Below are 15,732 nucleotides of genomic sequence, written 5' to 3'. Positions count from 1 at the left end.
AATTAACCTGACAGTCATGTTTTTGGACTGTGGGAGGAAACCGGAGAACCCGGAGAAAACCCACGCACGCACAGGGAGAACATGCAAACTCCATGCAGAAAGACCCCAGGCCGGGAATTGAACCCAGAACCTTCTTGCTGCAAGGCAACAGCTCTACCAACTGCGCCACTGTGCAGCCCCGCAACCAAAAGCAGCCAACGGTTATTCTTTGGTCTCCTGGCTCCATGAGAATGAAGACTTTCTCAGGTCAGGTTCGCCAAAATCCTTTATTTTCCATTAAGAGCCTTAAATTGGTTTCAGTCAGATTCCTGGTGAATCTCCACTGGCAGGCCCTAAAGTTGATGCAAACTGTGGCTTTAACTAACGAATGGAAATGTTTATCTAATTGGAGAAACTTATCTTTATTTTAAGTTAATGGGCTGTTTTCCAGAGATATAGTGCTATTTTATAGCACAATCAAGTAACTATGTTAACTGCAATTGTTACAAAAATGCAGTATCAAATATGACTTTAAAGAAATTTGGCTTCGTAATTTAATGCCTTGATTTTGGGCCACTGTCTCTTTAAAAACTTCCTTTCTTTCTGAAACTCTGCCTTCAGGAAGTCATCATAACAATCCTCTGCTATTAACCCTTTAACAACGTTTTAATTTTTTTTACCAGCATTTCACTGAAAAGTAATTTATATTTGTTTGCTAATTGCTGCTGGCTAGTCTGAAGGAACTGAGAGGGGGGTTCTTGGGGATTCTGTGAGGCGGAAGCTTGGAAACTGCAGCTGTGAGGAGGAGCTGCATCTTGGAGGCGGAGCTAGGTCCGTCCTGGCATTTTGTACAGCAACAACGGTTGCCATGGAGATTAAAGGATTTCTCAAACATCCATGAAAGACTCAACGCAACACTTTAGGTGTGTTTTTGATGAGGGAAAAACATTATAAAATTATGTAAAGCTCAAACAAATTGATTTTACATGATCCTGCCCCTTTAATCAGATTAATTTAATTGATGTTAGGTGTGAACTCAAAATGACTAAGCAGTGAAACTGAACCATAATGTGCTTTGTCAAGGCTCTGCGTTATTTGGACCAAAAAGTATCATTAGGGAACATGACATACCTCTAACTACTTTATCTCCAAAGGTAGTCCCTTGGTTGATCCAGCCGGGAAGCTCAGAAAACGGGGCAGGTGTCTGGCCCAGCAGAACTTTACTCGAAGCATAAACAGACTCATTGAGTTCATTTATCTTGTGCTGGAAGATTGACTTTTCGGGAGGATATATTAAGTCATTGACATGCTGGAAAAAATCACACAAACATCCTGATCACAAAGCAGCTTAGAAAGACCAGGTTTCATTGTATTAATTATTTTTGCAGTGCCAGTTAGGACATCTTACCAAAGATCCTAAATGTATATGTGCTACTATCATGTAACACATGATAACAAACGTTACTATCAGTAAATGAAAGACATTCAGTGTGATCTCAAACTGGCAGCATATTTTTTTCTGAAAAGCAAAGGGATTAAATATTTATGAGTAACCAGACTTCACAGAGTAATAAGATCTGTAAGAGGCCTAATCAAGAGAAATTAAGAAATAAAAATAAAATAAAATAATGATTCCTGCTCATTGTTCTTCAACTAAAATTTAGTTTCCATGCTTTTCTAGATTGTGAAGGAGCCCTGTGAGGTATTGTACCTAATAATTGTCTAAATTATGACGTGCACATGGTGCAAGTTAACCCAGGACATCACTACACTGCAAAAGCACAAAATCTTACCAAGTAATTTTGGTCTACTTTACAGTAAAAATATCTTACGACACTTGAAATAAGATAAAACTAACTTACAAGTAACTTTTCAGCAAGAAATAGGAGCTTGTTTTAAGGCAATAATTCCTTAACATTAATGAAAAAGTACTAGTTCCATTAGCAGATTATTTCACTTATAAAAGACATTTTTCCCTTGTTTGAAGTGAAATAATGGAACTAGTAATTTTTCACCAATGTTAAGGAATTATTGACTTAAAATAAACTCATATTTCTTTTGCAAAAGTTATATATCCACTATTCAAGTGGGCTAAGATATTTGCAGAAGAAACTAGACAAGAAAAAAAAAATACTTGGTAAGATTTTGTGATTTTGCAGGGTAAGGTTTTGTACTTTACTCACAGAGTTGGTTGAGCTGGTTCTGATGCCATGAACCATGGCTTTGATAACCTCTGGGTCTGTCACCCTCCATAAGGGCCGTCTGGTGGCTAATGGTCCTCCATGAGTGGTTCTGCGGAAGAGCTTTACGCGCGGCGGGGTCGGGGGCTGGTTGTTGAAAAAGAATAATGTCACACCATAAAAAAACATGAATAAGTGTGTCTCAGATTATGATCCTCTGTCTTAATATATTGTAAGTAAACTTGGCACAAATTTCTGCACAGATTTGGTAAGATATGCAGTTAATAATGACAAAAGAACAAATAAGATAACGACACACAACACAGAAGGAAAGAGGCAGGAGCATAGCAGGCAAGCTGAGGACAGTAAACAGATAAAAACTGCATTGATTTGGTTGGTAACATAATATTTAAGCACACTTGTGTTTAGTTGAGAATCTAGAGGGCCAGATGAAAAGCTATGGCTGGCCGGATTTGGCCTTGAGTTTGACTCATGTGATCTAAAGGAACTCAATGTTTCAGCAGTTTCACAGCTTTCTGGAAGTTTATTCCAGATTAGAGAAGCATAAAAACTGTATGTTGCTTCTCCGTGTTTGGTTCTAATTCTGAGTGATCTGAAAAGTCGATACGTCAACAGCAGATCTTTAATGTATTTTGGTGCTAACTTTTGACTCTTTAGTTTCCAAAGATAATTACTTTATTTTTGTTTCTGTTCAGCTGGGGTGAGTTATGACGCATCCACACATTAATTTGTTGAATATTTGAATGGGTTCAGAGTCACTTGGTGACATTGCAATGTAGAGTTGCATATCATCTGCATAACTATCTTATTATTTGTTAAAATCTGAACTAGTGGGAGCATGTAGATACAATTGCAAGAAACTGATTTTGAATTAAGCTGAAATGAAACTAAATAAACACACACACACACACACACACACACAAACTGACTCACACAGCTTGACCTCAGTATTTTAAAAAAAATAAATCCAAACTTACATATGAAATTTCTTGTAGACAGCCCTTTGTGGTTTGTTCAATTGGTTTTAGTTTCCTAGGTGGAAACTAAAACAAATAAAATAAAATAAAATAAAATAAACAAATAAATACAGGTGCATCTCAGTAAATTAGAATATTATCACTTACTTTATTTCAGTAATTTAGTTAGAAAAATAAAACACATAATACAATATGAATTTCTCACACACAGAGTCCTATATTAAAAATGCTTCTTTCTGTTAATTTTGAAAATTATGGTTTACAGTCGATGAAAAACCAAACTGCAGTTTGTCTGTAAATTTGAATATTTCATGAAATAAATAAAAAATTATTTTAAGTACAGATAATTTATGTTATAAGCATGTTACGTTCAACAAACTGTTCTCAGAACCCATAGAGAGAATTAATAGAGTGCAAACAAAAAGAAGAAACTGGGAAACACATCAACCCACAACATAAACAAATAAATGAAATTATAAAGCATCCTCTTTTTCAACAATAGAGGGATCTGATGAAGCCTCTGACTTATTAGGCTTCATCAGATGTGCTGTAATACTGACTGCTACCGGAGATCCTTCCGATCATGATATTTTGCTGGAAAATAAGTTATTTAAAGACGTTATTGTGATAAATGATAATATTGTTGTTTTTTTATATTGTTTTCAAGTAATATAACGGTAATGGCATAATAATGCAAGAACACATTCTCAGAGATAAGTAAACTTTAAATTCTAATAAAAATGTAACACCGGAACTGGAAGACGTTTTAAATATCCAGAATAAATAAAGAAAACAACAGAAATAACAAATAAAATGAATAATAAAGTATAATATAATAATAATAATAGAGTACTCAATAATTTCGATTTGTTTATAGACCTGTTTTAGTTTATCATGCGATCAATTGATTTATTTGTTATTGTGACAATACAGCAATAATTAATTAACCCTTGGGATTAATAAATAACTTTTTTAATTGAATTAAATAAACCTCACCAGGATGATAATTAGAATTATCACCCTGTACGAAAACTATTTGAAATAATTCATCAAGCTTGGCTTACCCTTGATGTGTTTTGGTGAATCAGTTCATATATTAGTTGGTCTGAGTTGTTTTTTTCTGTTAAATCCATCTTACCGGTGTCTTCAGCCCCGTTTCTTAATAGCCGAGTTACGCAAAACCGAAACGTTTTAGCTCAATAATTTATCCGCGAACGGTTTCCAAGTTCTGTTGCCTAGCAACGTCAGTTACCATGTAAACTGAAGTCGCTACACAATGTTTCCCCTCCCCAAAAAATGTTCCACTTGAAGTACCTGTAGTTGTTATTTATTATTATTAACCCTCTCGTTTTTTTGTGGTTTTTGTTGCTGGAATTAATAATTTTATTTAAAATTTGGATAAATGTAAACATTTGATTGGTCCGGGCCGCTGACACGCAGGCGGATTGTCAGTTGTAGTCATACGATCTGTCATCATCCTTCGTACAATGCGAAAAGGGAAGTTGAAAGAAGTGGGAGAGGGACACCGCGGAGCCTTACGAAATCTACCGATTCAGTACCTGTCCGGATAGTCGACACACTGTGAAGAGACTCTGAAGTGTTACGGATAAATCGGGCCGGAGACAACACCCCTATTATCCAGGCTGCCCTTCTTTTCTTTTTGGTGAGTGGCTAATATTAGCGACCTAAATGCTAACACTGGAGGGCTCCTCCCGAAGCGGCCGCAGCTAAACAACATTCACCCAGCTAGCCAACACTTGGTAGGGCCGTGCTAGCTAGCAGTGTAAATAAGGCTGCTCACTCGGGTGGATCAACACTAGCAGCGTTATTCACTTTTAATACAACAGAAATGCAGATTGAAATCACTGACTGATGAAGAAGTTTGACCGCTTTTACCCTTTTTCGGACAACGTTAGCCAGCTTACATTAGCTGTACACACCCAAACCTGCATCATCATCTGAGTTCTAACATTCTCAAACGTTACGTAAGTGTGTAAACCCATAATGCACAATACTAACTGCGATTAATTTTTTTTTTCACTCAGTCAATCAGGTGTCACTGTTAGTTGATCGGGAGCTTGATAGGATCAGCATATGAATTAGCTGTGTTGCTAACGCTAGCTGTTTGCTAATTGAAGCTAATGACAGGTTATATGTGGTTATCCCGATGTCGTAACACGATTTCGGGGAAGTTGTTGATAAATAGAGTGGGAAGGAGAGCTGTATGACTGTCAGAGGTAGTTTGTTATTGTTACATATTAGAGCAGTTAAAAATGTTAGTCTTTTAACGACGCATCCTCAGTCATAACAACTTTTCCTAACTATGTTAGCATAATTGTCAAATATGTGAAAGGTAAATAGCTTCGAGAACGTGAGACAATAATCGGGAAAGAGAAAGCTAACATCATTTAATTAAAAATGGAAAACTGTAGACATTTATTTTAACCATTCCATTCTGTTAATTGTAATTACTGTGGCTTACAGCAAATGAAATAAAAACCAGTAATACGCAACAAATATTGAATAAATCCTCTAAATAGAGAAATGTCTACTGAAAGAATATGATCAGTATATGTGTTGAACACTTGGCCAGGGCTCCTTTTGCATGAATTACTGCATTAATGCCAGCTCTCTCATCTTTTACTTGATCAGGGAGTTTGCTAGCCAACCAAAGACGTATTGGTACATTTAGCAGCGTGAGCAGACCTGTGCCAGGTGATCCTGGAAAATGAAATTCAGCAGACTGAAACGGGATGTGCTCTAAAGTTCCTTGGTGGACTGATGTGCTGACTTTGATTTTGATAAAAACATGTTGGACCAACAGTAGCGCATGATACTGCTCCCAAAATGATAACAGATTGTGAAAATTTTACACTTTCAGTGCCTCCCCACTCTCTCTCCAGGCGCTGACTCTTTTTTGTTTCCAAATAAAATGCTAAATCTTTTTTCATCTGAAAAGTAACTGAGATTGAGCAACAGTTTAAGTATTCTCCTTCTTAATCCAGGTTAGATGAATATGAAAGCCGAGGAATCACTTTAAGCACCAAATGTGAGAGTTGTATGAATTTTTCTGGATCCATTCAACAACTTCACACCTGGTGAATCCCCCCAAAACCTTGAAAGGACTTTACTACACAAAACATTCAAGGGTGTGTTTTTCCTTCCACAGAACTTTCCAGTGAATAGCCAGGTTTTTCAGTATTTACCTTTTCATTAATGTCACTTGTGCAACTATCAAGTCAGGAGTCTTCCTAATGATAACATATAACATCTGTATCCAGAAATTCATTTTTGATATTAAGTAAGATTATAATTTTCCCAGAATCAAAAGCTATTTTTATATTCTGCTCTATTACCAACATATTCCCATCATCATATATGAGCAATACAACCAACCAAATAGTTTGTTTGCACTAAGAGTTCATCTGTTTGGTAAAATTATGACTTCTGTCCAGCGCATGGACTGAAAATACAATAAATATTTCACCCACACAAGTCTTTGCTGTGATAGCATTGCAGTTATTTTTGTTTAATTTTGTTGTATTTTAATTTTATTTAATCACTGGATCTCATTTAAATCAATCATCTTTACAAAAAGACACCTGGTTAAGATAGCACTCCTACTGTATAAACCACATGTAATACACAATAAAACAGAATATTATTGTAATAATGCTGTATTTCCATGTCTTGTGGTTTAAGTCCAGAATTTATTTAACAGACAAAATGTCCCTGCCAGGTTGCAAACTCACAAACCCACTGAACAAAACTGCAGCTCATAGTATCAAACCTTTTCTTACCTAACCTAAGGAGGTTTTCCCTAATGTGTTGTCCAAACTTGTCTGCTAATCTCCTTTACTCATAACTTAAATCCTCTCTCAGGCATTGCTGGAGTTTTTCACAGCTGCAGGATTTGGGGCCAACATATTAGTTGTTGGTGTTGCTGCTTCAGCAGAAATCCAGTCTGGAAAAATTCAGTTCATTCATTTAATGACAATTCACAATAAATATATTGTGGCACTTTACAAAAAAAGGAAAAAAGAAGTTTGGTTTTAATGAAAAAGACAAAATGAATTTTAAGCAGGTTATGAAGGTATCAGATGTTGGTAATATAATGTCAAAGGGAACAAGCAGCTACAGTAAAATACAATGCCTCTCTTGTTTTTGATCTAAGAGTCAGTGCCCTTTATGTTATGGACAGGTATGAAAATGTTTAATTTAAAAGTAAACAACAGGAATCCAGTGAATGGACTCTTGAGACGTTGTGTGTAAAGCTGCCTGGCTTGTCGCAATAAATCACCTGGTAAATTAGGATGATTTATCGTTTTTCTCTTTTCTCTCTTTTTTACCAAAAACCGCATGAAAAGTCTTCAGTCTGGTTAATTTGTCTCAACTAACCTTTTGTTTCTTAAGAACAATTTTGTTTACAGACTTCATAATTCATTTTATTTGTCGTTTCTGTTGTTTTGTTTATTTATTTTTGATAATTAAACAGTCTTCTACTGTTAAATGTTCATTAAAATTTAAAGTTTATTGATTTTCAAGAATGTGTTCTTGCATTATTATGCCATTTTTACCATTATATTGCTTGAACATAGTCTCAAAAAACGACAATATTATTGTTTATCACAATAACTTCTGGGACAATTTATCGTCCAGCAAAAGTTGTGATTGTGACGCGGCTGACAGCTGCTGCAGTTTTGACGTTGAAAACAAGAAAACAAGAGACTGAGATATTCTAAATCCGAACATTTGAGAAACAATGTGACAAGAAGGAGCTAAAGTAGAAAGAAATGTTTTTTACAACTTGATTTATCACTTTTTTTTCTTTCTTACTCTCTCTGTCGTTTAGGTGTTATTAAAGGTTCTTGCCACCACATCAGTGCTCAGGGGAGGAGACCACACAGAGTGACATGGCAAGTAGAGGTGGAGCCACGCGACCCAATGGACCTAACGCCGGCAACAAGATCTGCCAGTTCAAACTCGTGCTTCTAGGAGAGTCAGCGGTGGGAAAGTCGAGTCTCGTACTTCGATTTGTCAAGGGCCAGTTTCACGAATTCCAAGAGAGCACAATCGGAGGTACGTATGATGACGACTTCACTGCTTTTCACATGGGAATCGGTGACGCAGTGGATATTAAATAAGATTAATGACAAACAGCTGTCACAAGATTCTCACTTCCCAGTTATAAATCACAAATTTGGCAATTTATCTGACGTTAATTGAGGAACAATATGATTATACGTCAAATAAAGGAGTAGAAATATCTCATTAAGCTTTCTAAATATAGCTTACACACATAAATATTCACAGCGTAATTCTTCATTTTTCCAAGTTTTCCTTTTTGGTTTTGTTCACACTTTTTTTTCTTCTATGTGAAAAAAAGAAAAACATCAAAGAAAAGAAGCGAGCACAAGGCAGTGAAACGTGGAGGAAAAAAGTGATGTTACATTTGAAACATTCAAGTCAAACATCGGCGTTCAACACAATGTGCATTCAAGTCAAAAGTCGAGATGGCAAAGTCTGCAAGAAGAAAGGAAGAAGTCAGGAAGACGACAGAAGCTCGAAAAACAAGCAAACCGGCACCCTATGGAGAGATTTAAAAACGCTCGGTTGCTTGTCCCGTATGCATATATTTTTTACCACAATGGAAAATGTAACTCTAAAGTTCTGGTAGCATTCATGTATATTGTAGACGTATTTTCTTCTTTCACTCTTACCGGTATCGTTACTCACTCAGCACAGACAGAAGGAAGCGACATAAAATTGTTTACATAGTCACACTGCAGCTGCACTCAGACACTGGTCCAGACATTTTAAAAAGTAAAACAGTTACAGCTCAAGCTAATTGGTAAATATGGATTACATAGAGTGACCAGTTATCAATTTATTTTTTAAATTTTATAATCAAATGTTCTGACAGAGGATACATAAAAAGTAAAAAGAAAACAATTTCTTACCTACTAAACTTTATGCTCACAAACAACACCCCCAGTTTCCTTCACCTAGCACGACTTGCTGTGTCATAAAGTGTTTCTAACAGAGAAACTGGTGTTTTTATGGTTCGCCTAACTGGTTTTACTTCCAAAGCTCACAAACATTTCTTACATTGATGAGCATTCCTTGATTTGTCACTAATAAACATTTTCACATTCATTAAAAAGTCTTTTATGAAGAAAATGAAACATTCTGTGATCATCTGGAGAAATGCAAGCAACTTTATTCTCAAATGTTCTCAAATTATTTATCTGCTTTCAAAACGGAAATGCCAAACATGATAGAGGTATACTTTGAATACTTTTAGATTTCCTGGTTCTGAAACATAAAGATGTTTGTACTTAAAGTTTAACTCGTGTTTAGAAATCTGTGAGGAACCAAGAGCCGCAGAAATACTGAGGTGAATTCCTAGATGTCCGCTCATAGTTTCAGGTATCTTTTTGTCACGTGAAAGCTGTGTGTTGTCTGTCGAAGCGTAACCTTTAACCTCTTCCTGGAAATTGTGGGATGCAATTGAAAATTCTGCTTTAGTCCAGATGAAAAGGGTTTCAGGAGTAAGTAGGTCTGAATCTCACTGCATGATAATACAAAACAAGTCGACTGATTTATCTGAGCCGATTTTCTGGAAATCGGTGATCAGCCAGTGCACTGCAAAAACACAAAATCTTACCAAGTAATTTATATTTTTTCACTTACAATGTGGGGAAAATGTTTTAAGTGAAATAATCTGCCAGTGGAACTAGAAAGTTTTCATCAATATAAAGGAATTACTTACTTAAAACATTTGTAAGTTAGTTTTCTTTTTTCTTTGTAAGTTTACTAAGTTATTTGCACAAGAAACTGGACCAAAATTACTTGGTAAGATTTTGTGTTTTTGTAGTGTCTTCTGCTCTGCAGAGGTTTGACTGGCAGACCGGCCCATCAAGTCATTTCCGCATGTTTGGAATCAACCTAAGCCGCTTTCGCACCGCAGGGAACGGTACGGAACGAAACGGTTCCGAGCGTGTTCGCATTACAACTTGCAACCGGTTCCACCCGGGCCCATGGAACYACAAGAGCTGTGGTTCCAATCGTGCCGGCCAAGCGGTTCTGCTTAGAACCGCTTGGCCGGAATATGTTATGGAGTCAGACGTTGATTTTCCGTTGACAGCTGGCTCTCACTAAACTGTATTTTATTTTGTAAAGAGTGCTCTTTTCAATATGTTTATTATTAGTTTTAATGGATTCGTCTCAATATAGTGCAATCACCTGGTCTAATGATGAGGCATTTTTTTTCCTCCCCTTACTCGCTGATGAACGAGTACAGCCGGCCGCTACATCGAAACCATTGTTTAGTTTCAAAAATAATGACGTCCGGCACCGCTTCGATGGCGCCCTCAGTGTAATGCGAACACAACAGGGCTGGAACCGTTCCGTACCGTACCGTTCCGTACCGTACCGTTCCGTACCGTACCGTTCCGTACCTTACCGTTCCGTACCTTATCGTTCCGTGCAGTGCGAAAGCGGCTCAAATGTAGCAGAGGGGTGAGTGTAGTCACCCCTCTGCTACAAATTCACTTTCTTGCTATATTTAGCGACATTTCAGGCTAAAATAATTGGCAATCAGCCAAAAGTAGAATCAGCAATCGGCCAGAAAAATGCAATCTTTGCATCCCTAAAATGCCTCAGCCTTTGTGTCAGGAAATCCTTTCACAGAAGTTAGTTTATCAAATCCTGGAGCTTCCATGTCGGTGTAAACACGGGGAGGCGAGCAGCGCTGGCTCGTGTTACTTTCACTGAAACCCTCTGTGTGACTCAGGGTGCCTTATCTGCTTTGTTTCCCTGCAGCTGCCTTCCTGACTCAGACAGTATGTTTGGACGACACAACAGTCAAATTTGAAATCTGGGACACAGCTGGTCAGGAGCGCTACCACAGTCTGGCTCCTATGTACTACAGAGGCGCCCAGGCAGCCATTGTGGTCTATGATATCACAAATGAGGTGAGCCGGGCTTCTCTCTGCCGTCTTTTTACTGCTGCTGCTGCTACCTGCTGCTAATCTTTGCTGGCTTGCACAGAAATGCTGTGGCATATGAGGAAATGGGCGTGGTGGGGGTTTCCATTTTTGTTATATATGTTTTTTTTAGCAGCATTCAGAAGCTTATTTTTAAGCACTGAGAAATGAGTCACCACTGAGCATCACAGTGTTTACAGACTTTGTACACTTGACTCATTGATATATGAAAGATTAATGTCTGGATGTTCAATAGCATGACTTTTGTATCTGAAGGAGACTTTGAAAACTCTCCATGTAGTTTAATTATTGAAAGTAAACACCTTTACTCTCAGTGTGATTTATTTTACACTGCAAAAACACAAACTATTTTTGGTCTGGTTTATAGTGAAAATATCTTAGTAAACTTGAAATAAGACAAAAATAACTTACAAGATATAGTCACATCTAATATAAGATATTGGAGCTTGTTTTATGTCAATAATTCCTTAATATTGATGAAAAAGTCTTGTTCTGTTGGCAAATTATTTCATTTATAACTTGGGAAAAATGTCTTGTTATAAGTGAAATAATCTACAAGTGGAACTAGTATTATTTTAACTATATTAAAGAGCTAGTTTCTATATCTTGCTGAAAAGCTTCTTATAAGTTAGTGTTGTCTTATTTAAGAGTAGTAACATATTAGCAATAGAAACTAATATCCAAAAGTAGTTGGTAAGATTTTGTTTTTGATAAAACAAAATCGGCAGGTCAGGTTTGGTTGCATGGCACATTTCAGCATCTAGAGTCCAAATGATAAAAACATAACACAATTAAACAAAACAAAGAAGAAGCATTTTATTACAGCAGCAGAATAAAGAGAAGTGATGAAATCCAGAGCAGTTTTTTTTTTTTAGCCAAACAGGTTTTTAGCCTAAAATTAAATTAACTCAGTGTTTCGGCGTTTTTGCAGTTTTCTGGAAGTTTGTTCCAGATTAGAGAACTGAATTCTGCTTCTCCGTCTTTGGTTCTGGTTCTGGGGAAGTTTGATACGACTAAAGACCTTTAATGTATTTTGGATTCTAAACCAAACTAGCATGAATATTTTAAAGTCTGATCTCTGAGCCACTTGGTGCCAGTGGACTTTAGAACGGTGATGTTCTGTATTGTCCTAGTTTTAGAGAACATGAGCAGCAGCGTTCTGGGTCGTTCTGGGTCAGTACCATCCGCCTGACGGTTTCAAATCTGATAGTTATTTTAGCTGTAGTACTGATTCTGATAATGCACTTGTTATGTTTTGCTTCCTTGTTTGCTTTCTTTTTGGGGGCAGAATTAACTGTCCAGAGGTTTTGGAAGTGACGAATATGTTTTTTTTGCAAATTTATAGCCTCAATTATTGTGGCAATTAATTAAAAAACCTTTTATTAGTTTAAAAAGTTTATTTAATAAAAGGAACATTTTCATTTGGAGTGCAGCGATGAATCGTTCCCAGCGTCTTTACTTTTGAGCGATCGGCTATTGGCTGATGATTACACATGAAACCGATCTTATCTGTCTTGTTATTTTAGCAACTTTGTTGCTTTATTTAACAGCTTTTCAGGAAAAAATAAATGATATTGGCCCAAGTTGGAATCGGCAGGTCAGGCCTTTGAAAGATCGGTAATCAGCTGTTAGCAGCCCAAGTTTTTATTGTAGTTTTGCTTAAATTGGAGCTAATTTAATTTAATTATATTCTCCTAATTGGCATAAGTAAAACTGTGAAATAGTCCAACTAAAATCACTCTATTATTGCAACTTTAAGCAATAAGGAATAAACCTAATCACATGATGAATTAAAATCAGTTCAACGATTTCCATTTGCATGATTTATTGATTTCCTCTTTCTATCAAAAACTGGATGATAAAACTCTTCAGTCTTTTGTTTTGGTCTCGACCAGCCCCTTTTTTGAAGGACAGTTTTGCTTACAGAAGCTTCATAATTCACTTTATTCTTGTTTTGTTTATTTATTTTGTGTATTTAAAATGTCTTCTAGTTCCAGTGTGAAATATTCATTAGATTTCAAGGTTTATTGATATTTATTATTACCATTATATTACTTGAAAATAGTCTCAGAACAGCGATATTAGCATTTATCGCAACAACGTCTGGCTCAGTTTATCATCCAGAAACATTTGCTATCATGACAGGTGCAGTAATTAGACGCTCGCTGACTGTAAACGAGACCATTTAAGCTGGTAATAATTTCCTTTATGTGTTAGCAGCTATTCCTCCACTGTGCATGAGGATTTATCATCAGCTCACATTAAAACTGCTTGGCTCTTCTACAAACATTGCTGCTGAAAGAACAGTTTTAAATTGAAATGTAATAATAATGTAAGTAATTAAAAATAGCAGCGGATTTCTTTTCTGCAGTGAATTATCGTTTTGATTGTTTAGAGCATCTGGAAAATGGTTTGTGGTGCTAACAGTCAGGTTTCCTGAGGTTATCTATCGGTTGCTTCCAAGGAAAACCTCTGAGGAAGACTTCTTCCTCCCAACAACACCGCCTTGATTACAGGTCCAAACATCCTCCTCACAGCGTCTTCGGGTTTTTCTCAGAGCTGCGAGTCCAAACACATCTTAATTCCACACTGAAAACATTTGAACCGCATTTAGTTGTGTCTATTATCTTCTGCTCTTTAATTCAAATGAATTTAGCGACTTTTAGATTTTGAACCTAAATATGTGAGTTTGTGAAACATAAACTTACAGCAGTAAGTTGTGTTAACCTTTTATTAGAGTTGATAAACTTTAGCACTTAAAGAAACTGAAAGAAGAAAGACAGGAGTGGGATCCAGTTCCCAGAATGCTTAGCGGCATGTTCCTGTATCCTGAGATCGAAGTGCGGTACATCAATCAGACTCTGGTGTTTTATTAAGGCAAAAGTTTATTTTTATGTCCTGTTCACGCTAAATGTTTTTGAGCTGAATTCATTGTGATGTTTAATAACATTTATTATTAGATCAGAAGTTTTGTGCAATTTGAAACGAGAATTTAAATTATTCTAAAGTAGAATAAGTAGTTATTTAAACTCGATCATGTGAGTAGAATAATAGAAATGTGGCTCCTTAGCTCGGTCAGGGCAGTTTTTTTTCTTGCATATTGTGAAATAATTATTTGGTCTAAATTGCACCATTAAGTTAAAAATTACAATTCAAGAAGAATGAAGTTTAAATTATGTTTAACTTCATAAACTTCAATTTCTGAGTTAAAACCAAACCAATTTTCTTGTTGATTAAATTGTAGCAGGTGGACTTTTATTTTCAAGCTAAGCCACCTTCAAATGTTTTACAGTGCACCCAGAAAACTGCAATTAGACTTTTCAGTAAATCTACTAAATTTACTCGTATCACCTCAATCTTATGTTCTCTACACCGACTTCCTGTGGATTTCAGAGTCTTTATTTCTAGTTCTTGTTCTCGTCCACAGAGCTACGAATGGCCTGGGTCCATTATTTATGTCAGTTTTTAACCAAACGCTCTGCTGCCACGCGTTCTTCCAGGTACTCAGTTAAAGGGGAAGTATTATCTAAATTAACTTTTTTTAAGCTTTACATCACGTTGTAATGTTTTCCCCTCATCAAAACCATACCTGAAATGTTGCTTTGACTCTTTCATGAATGTTTTAGAAGTCCTTGCATCTCCATGGCGACCATTCAGCTGTGCAAAACGCCTGGGTGAACCTAGCCCCGCCTTCGAGGACAAAGCTCCGCCTCACAGTGGAAGTTTCCAAGTTTTGAAGCCTTAATCAGCTCCTTCAGACTAGCCAGCAGCAATTAGCAAACACCTGGTGAAACTGATCATCTGCTGAGCTCATTATAGGAGTTGCCTCTCAGTAAAACGCTGCTAAAAACGTTTTAAAGGGTTAATAGAGGAGCCATGTTGTGATGACGTCCTTTCAGAAAGAATAGGAGTTTCAAAAGGGACAGAGGCATTAAATTACAAATTAAAATTTTTTTATTTATACAGCATTTTTGTAACAATCGAAGTTACTATAGTTACTTGATTATGCTATAAAATGTGGTTGGAAACACATAATAAACCCGCAGAGGGACGAGGCCTTCCAGCTTGCGGCTCCTCTGGCTGCAGCTTCGTTTTGTCGATTAAAACAAAATAAAGGCAGTTTTGTTCTCCCAGACTTTTATGTCATGATTCTACTGCGCTTGTTTGAGATTTCTAAGTTTAGAACTAACAACCACCGTTTTGTCTGCTCACTTTCATTACTGTTCTTCCACCAAAACTTTCTGACTCTTGTGATGTTTCAGTTTGTGGGATCAGTTTGATAAATAGTTCTTCTGGCCCTGTTCGCCATCGTTTGGGCTTGGTTGTTATTTTCCTAATTGAGGCGACCCTTACCCCTCTGTGCTCTGTTTTCCAGGAGTCATTTGTACGAGCGAAGAACTGGGTCAAAGAGCTTCAGAGACAAGCCAGTCCAAACATTGTAATAGCCCTGGCTGGGAACAAGGCCGACCTCGCTAGCAAGAGAGCTCTGGACTTCCAGGTTACGACTTTAATGACTTCACTTGTCCTTTTTACAAGATAAAAACATCAGCTTCCTATCATTTTAAC

The 15,732-nt window shown here is 36.7% G+C and overlaps 2 protein-coding genes across 2 annotated transcripts in view; one reads left to right on the top strand and one right to left on the bottom strand.

The window, feature by feature from the left end:
- The window catches only part of efhb (EF-hand domain family, member B), an 8,492-nt gene extending 4,092 nt beyond the window's left edge, over positions 1-4,400 (bottom strand). The window contains exons 1-4 of the mRNA XM_008431197.2: positions 4,222-4,400; positions 3,158-3,223; positions 2,163-2,306; positions 1,111-1,288 (exon numbers count right to left, since the gene is read on the bottom strand). Of these exons, the coding sequence (XP_008429419.1) occupies positions 1,111-1,288; positions 2,163-2,306; positions 3,158-3,223; positions 4,222-4,290 (457 nt within the window). The 5' untranslated portion in view covers positions 4,291-4,400. The remainder of the gene's footprint in view (positions 1-1,110; positions 1,289-2,162; positions 2,307-3,157; positions 3,224-4,221) is intronic.
- Positions 4,401-4,502: 102 nt separating this feature from the next.
- Positions 4,503-15,732, top strand: part of rab5ab (RAB5A, member RAS oncogene family, b) — a 16,316-nt gene continuing 5,086 nt past the window's right edge. Inside the window, exons 1-4 of the mRNA XM_008431198.2 lie at positions 4,503-4,820; positions 8,010-8,236; positions 10,982-11,133; positions 15,542-15,664. Of these exons, the coding sequence (XP_008429420.1) occupies positions 8,071-8,236; positions 10,982-11,133; positions 15,542-15,664 (441 nt within the window). The 5' untranslated portion in view covers positions 4,503-4,820; positions 8,010-8,070. The remainder of the gene's footprint in view (positions 4,821-8,009; positions 8,237-10,981; positions 11,134-15,541; positions 15,665-15,732) is intronic.

The sequence above is a fragment of the Poecilia reticulata genome, linkage group LG16 (assembly GCF_000633615.1).
Source record: "Poecilia reticulata strain Guanapo linkage group LG16, Guppy_female_1.0+MT, whole genome shotgun sequence".
NCBI classification, from domain to species: Eukaryota; Metazoa; Chordata; class Actinopteri; order Cyprinodontiformes; family Poeciliidae; genus Poecilia; species Poecilia reticulata.
This window is presented reverse-complemented; position numbering and strand designations above follow the sequence as displayed.